This window comes from Canis lupus, chromosome 6 (assembly GCF_048164855.1).
Source record: "Canis lupus baileyi chromosome 6, mCanLup2.hap1, whole genome shotgun sequence".
NCBI classification, from domain to species: domain Eukaryota; kingdom Metazoa; phylum Chordata; class Mammalia; order Carnivora; family Canidae; genus Canis; species Canis lupus.
The window spans coordinates 48,010,309-48,025,041 of NC_132843.1; the positions used below are offsets into that span (position 1 = coordinate 48,010,309).

Genomic DNA, 14,733 nt, shown 5'->3' on the forward strand with positions numbered 1-14,733 from the left:
TGGAAAGGGAGTTCTACCTTTTTTGCAATTGAGACACAAGTGGATGTTGAAGTTGCTTGTCTTAACAAATTCATATAAATGTGAATGGCAGAAAACAGACTGAAAGATTTTCATCAAACAAAACAAAAATGCCCTTTTTAAAAAATATGCGGAGGTCAGCAATGCAATGGCAAGTAGCATATTGTATGGGGCACTTTACTAGCAAAATTATTTCATGTATTCAGTTTCATTTCCTCTCGAGACAGCCCTGGCAGACGAGAAGGCCAGCTATTATTCTGAATTTGGAGATGAGTAGCGGTGGGAAATTTGCCAAGGAATCATTAATCCAGAAGGTAACAGGGTGACGTGAAACCCCAGGACACTTGCTCAACCCCTCCAGTAGAACAGATGTGAAGCAGCAAGGAATAGATGAATTATGAGCAGATTTCAGACAATTGCTGGATTTTGAACTTATGGTTTGAATCTTAGAGATAGGTGAATGTCTGTTTTATGCTCATTTAAATTCTAACTCTTGCAAAGCTGGGTGGGGGAGTCCCCCTTTGTTGATCCCAAAGTAAACATACGTATCCCAGAGAGGAGGCCAGGCCTTTAATAAAATCTATGAAAACACAAGACTTTTTGTATTCTAGGGCAAATTTACAAATTGCTTTTTATTCAGCAATTTGCCACAAAATAAGTAGAGTTTTGAAACATGTCCTCAGATGTAGTCTTTAAACTATATAATGCCTCTGTTTTCTATTTTTTATTTATCATATTATTATTTTATTTTCTATTTCCTATTAACGTCAAGTGCACTTCTGAATTTCAGTTTAACAGATATTAATTAAACAACATTTTTGTAGAGATGTAAAATCTTGCAGGTATAAAGTAAGATCAAACCCCTTGCCATTGCAATTGGTATCATTTGTCCAATACTCCTTGATCTCTCTCCTGTTGTAGTATTTATCACATTCACATAACAGTTTGTTTATTGATCATCTCTCCCACTATTTAAAAGGCTCCACAGGTCATATACTGGACCATCTTCATCATTGGTATTCCCAGCACCTAAAAGCAATAAATGTGAGATTGGTTTTATTAATAGTAATTTTAATAAAAAATTCTAGGATGCATATAATTTTCTGAGTAATACATGCCAAACAAATGTCAAGGCAAATTTATTTAAATTCAAAGTATGCCTTATAAAATATCTTAAAATAGTATATCATATTTTTATAATCTCACAGTGCCAAGACAAAATTAACACATGCACACAAAAATATTATTGAAGACCTTAAGAATTACCATTCCCCAAATTAGATTTTAGATGACTAATACCTTAGCATAGTTAAGTATAAATTTTAGGTTATGATATAAACAAGGATTTTTTTCTAATTTTCTCATGGAACACAGAGAGACTCTTGGTAAGATTTAACTATATGATCTCCAATCAGTTGGAGCCACATAATTCCAATTTTCTTATATTTCCTATTGAAATCAGAAACAGGAACCACAGTTGGCTGAGTTTTTGTCTAATCTTGTGGATCTCTTTTTAGAGCCCTTGGGATCATAAATTTGTTTTCCAAGATCAAGACTTGGTTGGTTCAAGGTCTGTTCTTACTGATCTGGGTGCTAGACAGATCTTATTTCTCATTATTGTTTTGTTCATCCACTCATCAGTCATATATTCTAAGATAAGCACAAGCATTAAGTAGAACTTGATGCTGCCGTGAAAAATACCATTATATTCCTCTTTAGAACCTCCTCTACATATTGTTAATTATATTTTAATAGCTTTATTGAGAGATACTTTACATTCCATGAAATTCATCCTTTCAAAGTATAAGATTCAGGGGGTTTTAGTGTAGTCAGAGCTGTGCAACTATCTCCACCATCTAATTTTAGAATATTGTCATCACTGCAAAGAAAACACCATACCCGTATTCCCCTTTCCCTAGCCGTTGGCAACTACCTGTCTACTGTCTGTCTGTGAGGGCTCTCCTTTCTCTAAGCAATTCATATAAGGGGAATAAGACAATATATAGTCTTTTTTAAAAAATGCATTTATTTATTTGAGAGAGAGAGTACAGAGGGGGCAGAGGGAGAGGGAGAGAGAGAATCTCAAGCAGACTCCCCACTGAGCAGAGAGCTGAACATGGGACTGTATCTAATGACCCTGAGATCATGACCTGAGCCAAAATCAAAAATCAAATGCTTAACCAACTCAGCCACCAGGCACAGTACAACAGTATGTAGTCTTTTGTAATTGACTCCTTTCATTTATTAGAATATTCTCAAAGTCCATTAGTGTTTGTTACAGCATGAATTAGTACTTCATTCCTTTTTATGGCCAAATAATATTCCGTTGTATGGATGCATCACATTTGGTTTCTTTGTCCATTAGTTGATGAATGTTTGGGTGTTTCTATATTTTGCCTCCTGTGAATAACACTGCTGTGAACCTTCATGTACAAGTTTTTATTTGAACACCGGTTTTCAGTGCTTTGCGGCATATACTTAGGAGTGGTGCTGTTGGGTAATGTGGCAACTCTGTGCTGAACATTTTGAGAGACTGACAAACTGTTTTCCAAACTGGATGACCCATTTTACACTTCTCCCAGCAACAAATGAGGGCCACAGTTTCTCCACATATTTTCCAATGCTTGTTTTTTTCTCTTATTTTACCCTTCCTAGTGGGTACGTGTATGTGAAATGGTATGTCACTGTGGTTTTTATTTGTATAATTTAATGTATTCATTGGCCATGTGTTTATCTCCTTTTCAGAAATGTCTATCCATTCCTTTGCCCACTTTTCAAATTAGTTTAATTGGATTTTTATTATTGAGTTGTAAGAGTTCTTACACATTCCACATATAAGTCTTTTATCAGTTACACCTTTAGCAAATATTTTCTCCCATTCTGTGGGCCATCTTTTTGTGTTTAGTATATTTTAACTTACATGTTTTGGGGATGGAGTATGGACATTTTAAAAACCAGGAAACTGTTGTGAGATACATCAGAATCTGCTAAGGCAAGTATTAATAAATATGCAAAACAAGTTATGTTCATGTATAAGGCACTAATTTATCTAAGAAAGAAACACATCACCTAGAAGCAGGTGTATGAGAGCACTTGAGTGGTAAAAAGTCATCACAGAGCTGAAACAAAGAGAAGGATCTGTTTTCCTTCCCCTTCCCATAATAAAGGAGTACACAGTATAAGGCTCAGAAAATTAATTCAGGAGCAGTAAGAGGGAAACTTAACAGCCTTCTCTCTAATTAAACTATTGGAACTAGTTAACTTCCTCTGCTGGATCAGTAGATCATTCTTTGTGTTGTTGTTCATTCACTTACAGCTTAAGCAAACATTTCAAACCCACTAGTATATCCAGATAGTATTTTCAAAGGAACACTCTGAAACATAATGTCAAGTACCACCATGCCCCAGGGCCGAGGGGACTGAAATGCATGAGCATTTCCCTAATAAACACACAGGGCACTTGCCATGCTCTAGGCATTGGGTTAGACAATGGGAACATGGGAAACAATACGGCAGGCAAGTAAATAAAAAAAGCTGTTCCCACATGGATGGAAATACCTAGTGTGAAGCAACTCCATTGGGAGTGGAGGCTGAGGAGTTACTCAAACCTGCAACACTGATTAATTTAAGAAGCACTTTCATATTCAGTCCACAAATACTAATATGTAACATGTGCTAGGAGCGGCATGGCACAAGGTACTGGAGATATACAACTCCTAGTGCAGAAACACCTGGACAAATGAATGCAACACCATGTGACACATGCTAGAATGAAGCTCCACAAAGCAGGAATCTTCTTTTGATCACTGATATATGCCAGTTGGCTACACTAGTGCTGGAGCATTGGCAGTCACTTAGTAGTATTTGCTGAATGAATGAAAGCAAGAACAGAAGTGAGGCACTGAGCCCAGCCAGGGAACAGGCCATGCCCTGATATAGGCAAACCAATGTGAGAGGTGTGTTCTGTAATTACCCCCCACCCCCGCCTTAGGCTATGAGGCTCAGCTAGTGGAAGGAGCAAAGCCAACGTTCTGCAAGCTATAAATGCTGGAGCCTGGCTTGTATCACCAAAAAGCACAATGTCCAGACTTGGAGGATAAGACCATGTGAAGAGATCAATGACTCTATGCCTCATTTTGCTCCTCCCTGAAACCGAAACCTAGTTTTTGCAACACACAAGGAAGTCCACGAAATTCCTGAAAGAAAAACATGGATGTTTGGCATGTCAGAGCTGGCTCAGGATCTCGTCTGGAGCTAAATAAGCCCCTCAGCTTCTCCATGCTAACCTGAAGAACATTTTTTTAAATATTTTTTTTATTTATTTGTGAGAGGCAGAGACATAGGCAGAGGGAAAAGCAGGCCCCTTACAGGGAGCCTGATGTGGGACTCCATCCTCAGACCCCGGGATCATGCCCTGAGTCGAAGGCAGATGTTTGACTGCTGAGCCACCCAGGCGTCCCTACCTGAAGAACCTTTAAAGCAGACCCAACAGGCTGAGGGAATTAAGTAATTTCAATACTGAATGTATTGATGGAGATAGAAAAATGAGTAAAATACAATTCCTAAAATCAAGTCAATGAAAATCTAGGTAGAGAGATGAGGCAAGTACGAGTAATTACCAGTTTGAATATGCTAAATAATATCTCATATAAATCATATTATGGGATGACAGAGAAGGGAGAAGGAGCCTCTGGGTGGGGAAATAAGTTTCATGGAGGAGCTGGTACTTGCTGAAACTTAGAGCATAGTACTCTGATAGACAGGACTAGGGAAACCTGGGCCAGAAGTGCTGGCAGGAGCAAATACTCAGGGCAGACAGATGGGAGCCAGGCCATTATTTCACTTTGGGGCATGGAGAGCATGGTAGCCAGCACAGGAAGGAGGCAGAGAAACGGGGGGGAAGGGGGGGCAGGGCACAGTGGGCCGTAGATACAACCCTCCAAATGAGTTCAGGCTGGATTCCCAGACACCAGAATGCTGAGCATGACGTGTGTGTGTGTGTGTGTGTGTGTGTGTGTGTATTTACATTATAGTGGTGATAAGGAAATGGTGGTGTAAAAGCCCCAGCAAAAAGCACTAGGCTCTGGATGGAAGGAACAGCAGTCAAGACCAAGAAGGAGACATAGGAGACATCGTAAAAGCAGGAGTACCTGTCTTGGGGACAGATGGTGTATCCATGATGTGTGTGCTGGGGAAAGGATATAGGATCAGTACTGGGTTTTGTTTCTTTTATTTTTTATTGCTGTTTTGTGGGGGTTTTGTTTGTTTCTGTTTCTTTTATGTTTTTTCATGAAAGGTTTTTTTTTGGCATAGTTTTTTTTTTTTTACTCCTTTTTTTGTATATTTTTTTATTGGAGTTCGATTTGCCAACATATAGTATAACATTCAGTGCTCATCTTGTCAAGTGCCCCATTCAGTGCCCATCACTCAGTCACCCCATCTCCCTACCTACGCCCCCTTCCAGTACCCCTTGTTTGTTTCCCAGAGTTAGGAGTCTCTCAGGTTTCGTCACCCTCTCTAATATTTCCCACTCATTTTCTCTCCTTTCCCTTTTAATCCCTTTCACTATTTTTTATATTCCCTATATGAGTGAAACCATATAATGTTTGTCCTTCTCCGATTGACTTACTTCACTCGGCCTAATACCCTCTAGTTCCATCCACGGCAAAGCGAATGGTGGGTATTCATTGTTTCTGATGGCTGAGGAATATTCCATTATATATATATATTGTATATATAGACCACATCTTCTTTATCCATTCATCTTTTGATGGAAACCAAGGCTAATTCCACAGTTTGGCTATTGTGGACATTGCTGCTATTAATATTGGGGAGCAGGTGTCTCGGTTTTTCACTGCATCTGTATCTTTGGAGTGCAATTGCTGGGTCATATTTTTAACTCTATGAAGTTCTATTTTTAACTCTTTGAGGATCCTCCACACAGTTTTCCATAGTGGCTGCACCAGCTCACATTCCCACCAACAGTGCAGGAGGGTTCCCCTTTTTCCACATCCTCTCCAACATTTATTGTTTCCTGTCTTGTTAGTTTTCACCATTCTCACTGGTTGAGGTGGTATCTCATTGTGGTTTTTATTTCTATTTCCCTGATGGCAAGTGATGGGGAGCATTTTCTCATGTGCTTGTTGGCCATTTGTATATCTTCTTTGGAGAAATTTCTGTTCATGTCTTTTGCCCATTTCATGATTGGATTGTTTGTTTCTTTGCTCTTGAGTTTAGTAAGTTCTTTATAGATCTTGGATACTAGCCCTTTATCTGAAATGTCATTTGCAAATATCTTCTCCCATTCTGTAGGTTGTCTTTTAGTTTTCTTGACTGTTTCTTTTGCTGTGCAGAAGCTTTTTATCTTGATGAAGTCCCAATAGTTCACTTTTGCTTTTGTTTCCCTTGCCTTCATAGATGCAAGAAGTTGCTGTGGCCGAGTTCACAAAGGGTGTTGCCTGTGTTATCCTCTAGGTTTTTGATGGATTCTTGTCTCACATTTAAATATTTCATCCATTTTGAGTTTATCTTTGTGTATGGTGTAAGAGAGTGGTCTAGTTTTATTCTTCTGCACGTGGCTGTCTAATTTTCCCAGCACCATTTATTGAATAGACTGTGCTTTTTCCAGTGGATAGTCTTTCCTGCTTTGTCGAATATTAGTTGACCATAGAGTTGAGGGCCCATTTCTGGATTCTCTATTCTGTTCCGTTGATCTATGTGTCTGTTCTTGTGCCAGTACCACACGTCTTGATGATCACAGCTTTGTAGTACAACCTGAAATCTGGCATTGTGATGCCCCTGGCTCTAGTTTTCTTTTTCAATATCCCCCTGGCTATTCAAGGTCTTTTCTGATTCCACACAAATCTTAAGATTATTTGTTCCAACTCTCTGAAGAATGTCCTTGGTACATTGAATGTGTAAGTTGCCTTGGGTAGCATAGACATTTTCACAATATTTATTCTTCCAATCTATGAGCTGGAATATATTTTCATCTCTTTGTGTCTTCCTCAATTTCTTTCAGAAGTGTTCTGTAGTTTGTAGGGTATAGATCCTTTACCTCTTCGGTGAGGTTTATTCCTAGGTATTTTATGCTTTTCAGTGCAATTGTAAATGGAATTGACTCTTTAATTTCTCTTTCTTCAGTCTCATTGTTAGTGTATAGAAATGCCACTGATTTCTGGGCATTGATTTTGTATCCTGCCACACTGCCGAATTGCTGTATGATTTCTAGCAATCTTGGGGTGGAGTCTTTTGGGTTTTTATATACAGTATCATGTCATCTGTGAAGAAGGAGAGTTTGACTTCTTCTTTGCCAATTTGAATGCCTTTTATTTCTTTTTGTTGTCTGATTGCTGAGGCTAGGACTTCCAGTACTATGTTGAATAGCAGTGGTGAGAGTGGACATCCCTGTCATGTTCCTGATCTTAGGAAAAAGGCTCTCAGTGTTTCCCCATTGAGAATGGTATTTGCTGTGGGCTTTTCATAGATAGCTTTTTCTTTTAAGATGCTTTTTTAAGATGCTGAGGAATGTTCCCTCTATCCCTACACTCTGAAGAATTTTGATCAGGAATGGATGCTGTATTTTGTCTAATGCTTTTCTGCAATTATTGAGAGGATCATATGGTTCTTGTTTTTTTTCTCTTGTTGATGTGATGTATCATGTTGATTGTTTTATGGGTGTTGAATCAACCTTGCATCCCGGGAATAAATCCCACTTGATCATGATGAATAATCTTCTTAATGTACTGTTGGATCCTATTGGCTAGTATCTTGCTGAGAATTTTTGCATCTGTGTTCATCAGGAATATTGGTCCATAATTCTCCTTTTTGGTGGGGTCTTTGTCTGGTTTTGGAATTAAGGTGATGCTGGCCTCATAAAACGAGATTGGATGTATTCCATCCCTTTCTATCCTTTGGAACAGCTTTAGTAGAATAGGTATTGTTTCTTCTTTAAATGTTTGATAGAATGCCCTGGGAAGCCATCTGGCCCTGGACTTTTATGTCTTGGGAGGTTTTTGATGACTGATTCAATGTCCTCCGTGGTTATTGGCCTGTTCAGGTTTTCTATTTCTTCCTGTTCCAGTTTTAGTAATTTGTGGTTTTCCAGAAATGCATCCATTTCTTCTAGATTGCCTAATTTATTGGCGTATAGCTGCTCATAATACCTTATTAAAATCGTTTGTATTTCCTTGGTATTGGTTGTGATCTCTTTAATTCATGATTTTATTAATTTGAGTCTTTTTTCTTTTCTTTTTAATAAGGCTGGCTAGGGGTTTATCTATCTTATTAATTCTTTCAAAGAACCAACTCCTGGTTTTGTTGATCTGTTCTACAGTTCTTCTGGTCTCTATTTCATTGAGTTCTGCTCAAATATTTATTATCTCTCTTCTTCTGCTTGGTGTAGGTTTTATTTGCTGTTCTTTCTCCGGTTCCTTTAGATGCAAGTTTAGCTTGTGTATTTTGAGTTTCCTCCAATTTTTTGAGGGATGCTTGTATTGTGATGTATTTCCCTCTTAGGACTGCTTTTGCTGTATCCCAAATATTTTGAATGGTTGTATCTTCTATTTCATTAGTTTAATGAATATATTAATTCTTCTCTAATTTACTGGTTGACCCATTCATCTTTTAGTAGGATGCTCTTTAACCTCCATGTGTTTGAGTTTCTTCCAAATTTCTTCTTGTGATTGAATTCTAGTTTCAAAGCAAGTGGTCTGAAAATATGCAGGGGACAATCCCAATCTGTTGGTATTGGTTGAGACCTGATTTGTGACCCAGTATGTGGTCTATTATGGAGAAAGTTCCATGTGCACTTGAGAAGAATGTGTATTCAGTTGATTAGGATGCAAAGTTCTGTAGATATATCTGTGAAATCTGTTTGGTCCATTGTATCATTTAAAGCCCTTGTTTCTTTGGTGATGTTGTACTGATATCTATCATTTGCAGAAAGTGCCATGTTGAAGTCTCCTACTATTAGTATATTATTATGTAAGTATGTCTTTGCTTTGGTTATTAATTGATTGATATACTTGGAAGCTCCCACATTAGGGACATAAATATTCATGATTGTTAGGTCTTCTTGTTGCATAGACCCTTTACGTATGATATAGTGTCCCTCTTCATCTCTTACAACAGTCTTTGGGATAAAATTTAATTTTCTGATATGAGGATTGGTACCCCAGCTTTCTTTTGAGGACCATTTAAATGGTAAATGGTCCTCTACCCTTTCATTTTCAGGCTGAAGGTGTCCTTAGGTCTAAATTGAGTCTCTTGTAGACAGCAAACAGATGGGTCTTGCTTTTTTATCCAGTCTGAAACCCTGCATCTTTTAATGGGATCATTTAGCCCATTCACATTCAGAGTTAACTACTGAAAGATATGAATTTAATGTCATCATAATACCTTTCAGGCCCTTTTTTGTGGATTATATCTTTGGGCTTCCTTTTTCTTTTACAGAGTGCCCCTTAATATTTCCTGCAGAGCTGGTTTGGTGGTCACATATTCTTTCAGTTTCTGCCTATCTTGGAAGTTCTTTATCTCTTCTATTCTGAATGAGAGCCTTGCTGGATAAAGTATTCTTGGCTGCATGTTCTTCTCATTTAGGACCCTGAATATATCCTGCCTGCCGTTTCTGGCCTGCCAGGTCTCTGTGGAGAGGTGTGCTGTTAATCTAATATTTCTCCCCATATAAGTTAGAAATCTCTTGTCTCTCGCTGCTTTAAGGATTTTCTCTTTATCTTTGGAATTTGCAAGTTTTGCTATTAAATGTCAAGGTGTTGAATGGTTTTTATTGTGGGGGACCTCTCTATCTCCTGGATCTGAATGCCTGTTTCCCTCCCCAGATTAGGGTTGTTCTCAGTTATAGTTGTTTAAATATGCTTTCTGGCCCTCTGGCCCTCTCAGTGCTCTCTGTAACCTCAATTATACATAGATTTTTCCTTCTGAGGCTGTCATTTATTTCCCTTAACCTTTCCTCATGGTCTTATAATTGTTTTCTCTTTCCTCAGCTTCCTTCCTTGCCATCAACTTGTCTTCTATGTCACTCACTCTTTCTTCCACCTCATTAACCCTCATCGTTAGGATCTACAATTTGGATTGCATCTCATTTAATTGATTTTTAATTTTGGTCTGATTAGATCTAAATTCTGCAGTCATGAAGTCCTTTAATCTTTTATGCTTTTTTTTCCAGAGCCACCAGTAGCTTTATAACTGTGCTTCTGAATTGGCTTTCTGACATCAAATTGTAATCCAAAATCTGTAACTCTGTGGCAGAGAGTACTGTTTCTGATTCTTTTGTGGTGAGTTCTTCCTTCTAGTCATTTTGCTCAGTGCAGAGTGGCTGTATGAGTGGGCTGAGTCAAGAGTATCAACCACAACCTAAGTAAATTTCACCCTAGATGATTCTTGCTAGTAGCAAAAACCCTTCTCTCTGTAGCATTCCAGCTCTTCTCTCTTTAAATCTCAGGACAAAATTGTAGGTTTTCAGGATGATTTCAATGTTATCTAGATAAGTTGGTGGACCCAGGTGAGTTGAGGACCCCTACTCCTCTGCCATCTTGCCCCCTATTTTTACTGGCATTAGTTTTTTAAAAGACTTGGAAGCTTATCTTCATTCCAAAAGAAAAATAATTTAAATGATCAAAAACTCAATCTGATAGTCACCTGCCAAGGATACTTTCTGAGCAGGAATGCCTAGAGGGTCTCTGGCCTTGAAGAGGCTCCTTTCATGTCCCCCATGCTCCACATCTGTCTTGATTGGGCATCAAGAACAACCACTTCACCTTCCCTCTGTCTAATCCAGGATAGGGATTCCTACCAGCACAGTATGGGGAGTTTCTGAGCCTTGGATGAGGGACTCAATATTGCCACTGAAGGCAGTTCCAGAAACCATGTATTCAGATTTTTTATAAAAGCACCCCTCAGATTATATGCGCCCCTGCACTCACCACTGCACACTTCTGGTCAGGGTAACACAGCAACCATGATAATGCTATTTTCCATCCTGTGTGGTGAGAAAACAATGAGAAAACCCAACTATGTCTTTCTTTTTCTACAGCAACTTCATCTAAGAATATCTTATTTTTATAAGATGGAAACCACCTTGAGCAACATGAGAAAGACGTCTCAAGTACAATTTGCCTCTTTGTTTATTTGCTTGAGTCTTTGAGAATATCTTCCTTTCCTATCTCTCCTAATGAATTTGGGCATTGTAATAACTTACTTGGTTTTTCCTCTAGAATTACTGATCACCCTTTCACTCTTCTTCCTGACTTGATGACTGATTTGGGGAAAGAGAGAGAGAAAAAAAAAAAAACAAGATTTAGATTCTGTGTCTTGACCATTTTCATGGCCATATCACTTTTCTAATGAAATGACTTTTTGAGTGAATTAGTTCCATATGTGTATATATGTATTATATGGTAACACCTGAGAAAATTAGCAGCTCTCTGCACATAGGGTGTTCTTCAGAGTCCCCTAAGTTTAGAGTTAGAGCTCCCTCTGAAAATCAGAGGTGTAGTTGGTATTGAAAGCAAGAATTCCTTCCCAAAACAGATATAAAGGACAGACTTGAGACCTATCCTACCACACCTTGATCTAAACATGCCTCAAATATGATAGGATCGAATACGTATTTGTCTAATCTTATACAGAATTGCAAAGTTGGTTTGCAAAAATTTACTTAAAAGCCAAGATCCATTAAAACTAATAAAAAACAGCAACAAAAAAGAGAAAGCTCCAGCTTACAAAAATTAATCCTCTAAAAGCTTGGTTTTTGTGTCTTCACAGAATTCTCCTAAACTCTTTTGCCCTAAAAACAGAAGCTTTGACATAGACGCCATCTACAGCGTGATAGATGATGCCAAGCAGTACGTATACATCGCTGTCATGGACTACCTGCCTATCTCCAGCACAAGCACCAAAAGGTCAGTGAGTGCATAATTTTGTCTTAGAACCCAGTCTCAAAAAAAAAAAAAAGAACCCCGTCTCCAGGGCCAGGCACAAACTGGGACCACAGGAAACCAACATGGACACTGAAATGCTGTCAGTTCATGTTAGGTCACACACCATGCAAATAACCTCCTCAGTATGCATTTGCACCTGACCTATGATGCATCTCCTCCTTCAGTCCCTTTGGAGGACTCAGGGTCTCACCCTGCAGAAGTTCCTCAGTGCTCTACCTTATAGGCATGGGAACAACTTGAGAATGAAGATTGGGTTGTTGTCAACTTAACGTTATTTGAAAAATATAATAAATAATAAAAATTATTTGAAAAAAATATTTCTTAAAAATTATTAGTTGGCAGGCATACCTGAGGACATACTGGAACTGAGTAGGCCTGGTAAGACTTTCCTTCCGGGAGATACCATTTCGTTGTATTGGTGGCATTAAAGGCTAAACTTTCATATTGTTGCAAATTAAAGAAGAAGGAAACTCAGAATGTATATGTTCTTGGTTAATCCATTCCTTTATATGAGGAAGAAAGCATTTTAAAAATGAAGGGATTTTTCAATAATTCATCACTGTTTAGGGCAAAAATACTTGAAATAAATTTGGGAGCAGAATGTGTACCCCCAAATCATTACATGCATGAATGCATCACTGGCTATGCCTCAGATATTTCTCACTTTCACTTTCTTGCTGGGAATGCAGAGATTTGGGTGCTTGTGTTTTGAATAACTCATGTAATCCAGGAAAAGTTTTCAAAGTGCACATTTCTGGGAGTATAATCTGAGACCTTTTTAATTTGGAAAATTACAATTTCAAAATAACCATTTACTGAGGTAAAATAATTAAGCATGCTCTCTATTGCTTGAATACTTTTCATGATGCCAACCTCACATATGCATAATGTGCAGCTTCTTTATGCAAATAGCTATAGGATTGCGAAAGCATGTTTCTCCCAGAAAGTGATCTCCCATCATGACAGTCAAAAAGCATTTTAAGCTGCAAAAGAAACTATTAAAATACTTTTACTTTAAAATATGGTACATCCCTTGAATATTCATAGGTTTTTACCCGTATACTTTTACATGTTTTCTATCCCTCCTTTTCAATTTTCTCCTGTTTAATGTGTATTTGGTCTGATATTTCGTTTTAGATGTCAACTTCACTTTGGAAAAATTTTGAAACATAAGAGATAGATTTTGCCTGATTTTTTCCATTATTTAGAATGAGAATAAGGTCAGGTTTATGGACTTAGGTTAATTTGGGATTATGATTTCTTAGAATTGACAAGCTTTCATTCCATGAAGTCCCATGAACAAAATTAAGATCCACTGTGGCCAGGGGAGAAGGAGTTAGCATGGAGAATCTAAAATATCTTGGAAATGCAAATATTAGATAAAAGGAAAAGAATGTAAAGAACTGAAAACTCACCTGAAATTTTTCATTTGTGTTATTAATCTACCATTTCAGCTGTTATTCAGAAACAGTTCTTTTATCATAATTATGATATCTCAGACCTGCCGCTACTTTCAAGGGTTCTAATGAAAAGTCATCAGAGATATAAGAAGTAGTTCAAATGTCCAGGTTATAATTAAATCCCTCTCAAGAATGAAAAAAAATTATGAAAAAAATGTAAAAGTCACCCTGGCTGCTTGTCTTTATATTGGCCTGGGGAAAGTTTTCAGGAGTGAATTCCACTTGAATAAACAAATAGACATTATCAAATATCAGTGTGTTAATATGCTACAGACTTTTATTTATTTTTAAAAACATATTTTTTAGTTAAATTCAGTCAACTAACATATAATGTACTATTAGTTTCAGAAGTAGATTTTAGCCATTGTGACTGGTGTGAGGTGGTATCTCATTGTGGTTTTGATTGTATTTTCTTGATGTTGAATGATGTGGACCATTTTTTCATGCATCTATTGACCATTTGTTAATCTTCTTTGGAGAAATGTCTGTTCATGTCTTCTGCCCATTTCTTGACTGGATTATTTGTTATTTGGGTGTTAAGTTTCATAAGTTCTTTATAGATTTTGGATACTAGACCTTTATCTGATAAGACATTTGCAAATATATTCTCACATTCTGTCAGTTGTCTTTTTTTTTTCCTACTGTTTCCTTTGCCATGCAAAAGCTTCTTGTCTTGATATGTCTTCTAAGAAGTTGCTATGGCCAAGGTCAAAAAGGTTGCTGCCTATGTTCTTCTCTAGGATATTGATGGATTCCTGTTTCACATTTAGGTCTTTCATCCATTTTTTGCCTATTTTTGTGTCTGATGTAAGGAAAGGGTCCAGTTTCATCTTTCTGCATGTGGCTGTCTAATTTTCCCAACACCATTTGTTGGGAATAGTCTGTCTTTTTTCCATTGGGTATTCCTTCCTGCTTTGTTGAAGATTAGTTGACCATAGAGTTGAAGATCCATTTCTGAATGTTCCATTGATCTGTGTGTCTATTTTTCTGCCAGTACCATACTGTCTTGATGATTACAGGTTTGTAACAGAGATTGATCTCTGGAATTGTGATGCCACCAGCTTTGATTTTCTTTTTCAATATTCCTTTGGCTATCTGGGGTCTTTTCTGGTTGTATACAAATTTTAGGATTATTTGTTTCAGCTCTGTGAAAAAAAGATGATGGTATTTTGATAAGGATTGCATTGAATGTATAGATTGCTGAAAGTAGCATAGACATTTTATTTAACAGCCTTTGCTGTTCCAATCCATGAACGTAGAATGCTTTCCCATTTCTTTGTGTCATCCTCAGTTTC

The 14,733-nt window shown here is 37.6% G+C and overlaps 2 protein-coding genes across 8 annotated transcripts in view; one reads left to right on the plus strand and one right to left on the minus strand.

Annotated features, from left to right (window-relative positions):
- PLD5 (phospholipase D family member 5) overlaps positions 1-14,733 on the plus strand; it is a 409,798-nt gene that overhangs the window by 356,611 nt on the left and 38,454 nt on the right. For all 5 annotated transcript variants that reach the window (XM_072830387.1, XM_072830384.1, XM_072830385.1 and 2 more), the window contains one exon: positions 11,803-11,939. In XM_072830387.1, the coding sequence (XP_072686488.1) occupies positions 11,803-11,939 (137 nt within the window). The remainder of the gene's footprint in view (positions 1-11,802; positions 11,940-14,733) is intronic.
- The window catches only part of BECN2 (beclin 2), a 157,015-nt gene continuing 143,004 nt past the window's right edge, over positions 723-14,733 (minus strand). Inside the window, exons 6-8 of one of the 3 annotated variants that reach the window (XR_012032897.1) lie at positions 11,237-11,293; positions 10,962-11,017; positions 723-1,047 (exon numbers count right to left, since the gene is read on the minus strand). The gene's annotated coding sequence lies outside the window, so the exon portion shown is untranslated. The remainder of the gene's footprint in view (positions 1,048-10,961; positions 11,018-11,236; positions 11,294-14,733) is intronic. The other 2 variants (XR_012032898.1, XR_012032901.1) reach the window with 2 other exon arrangements.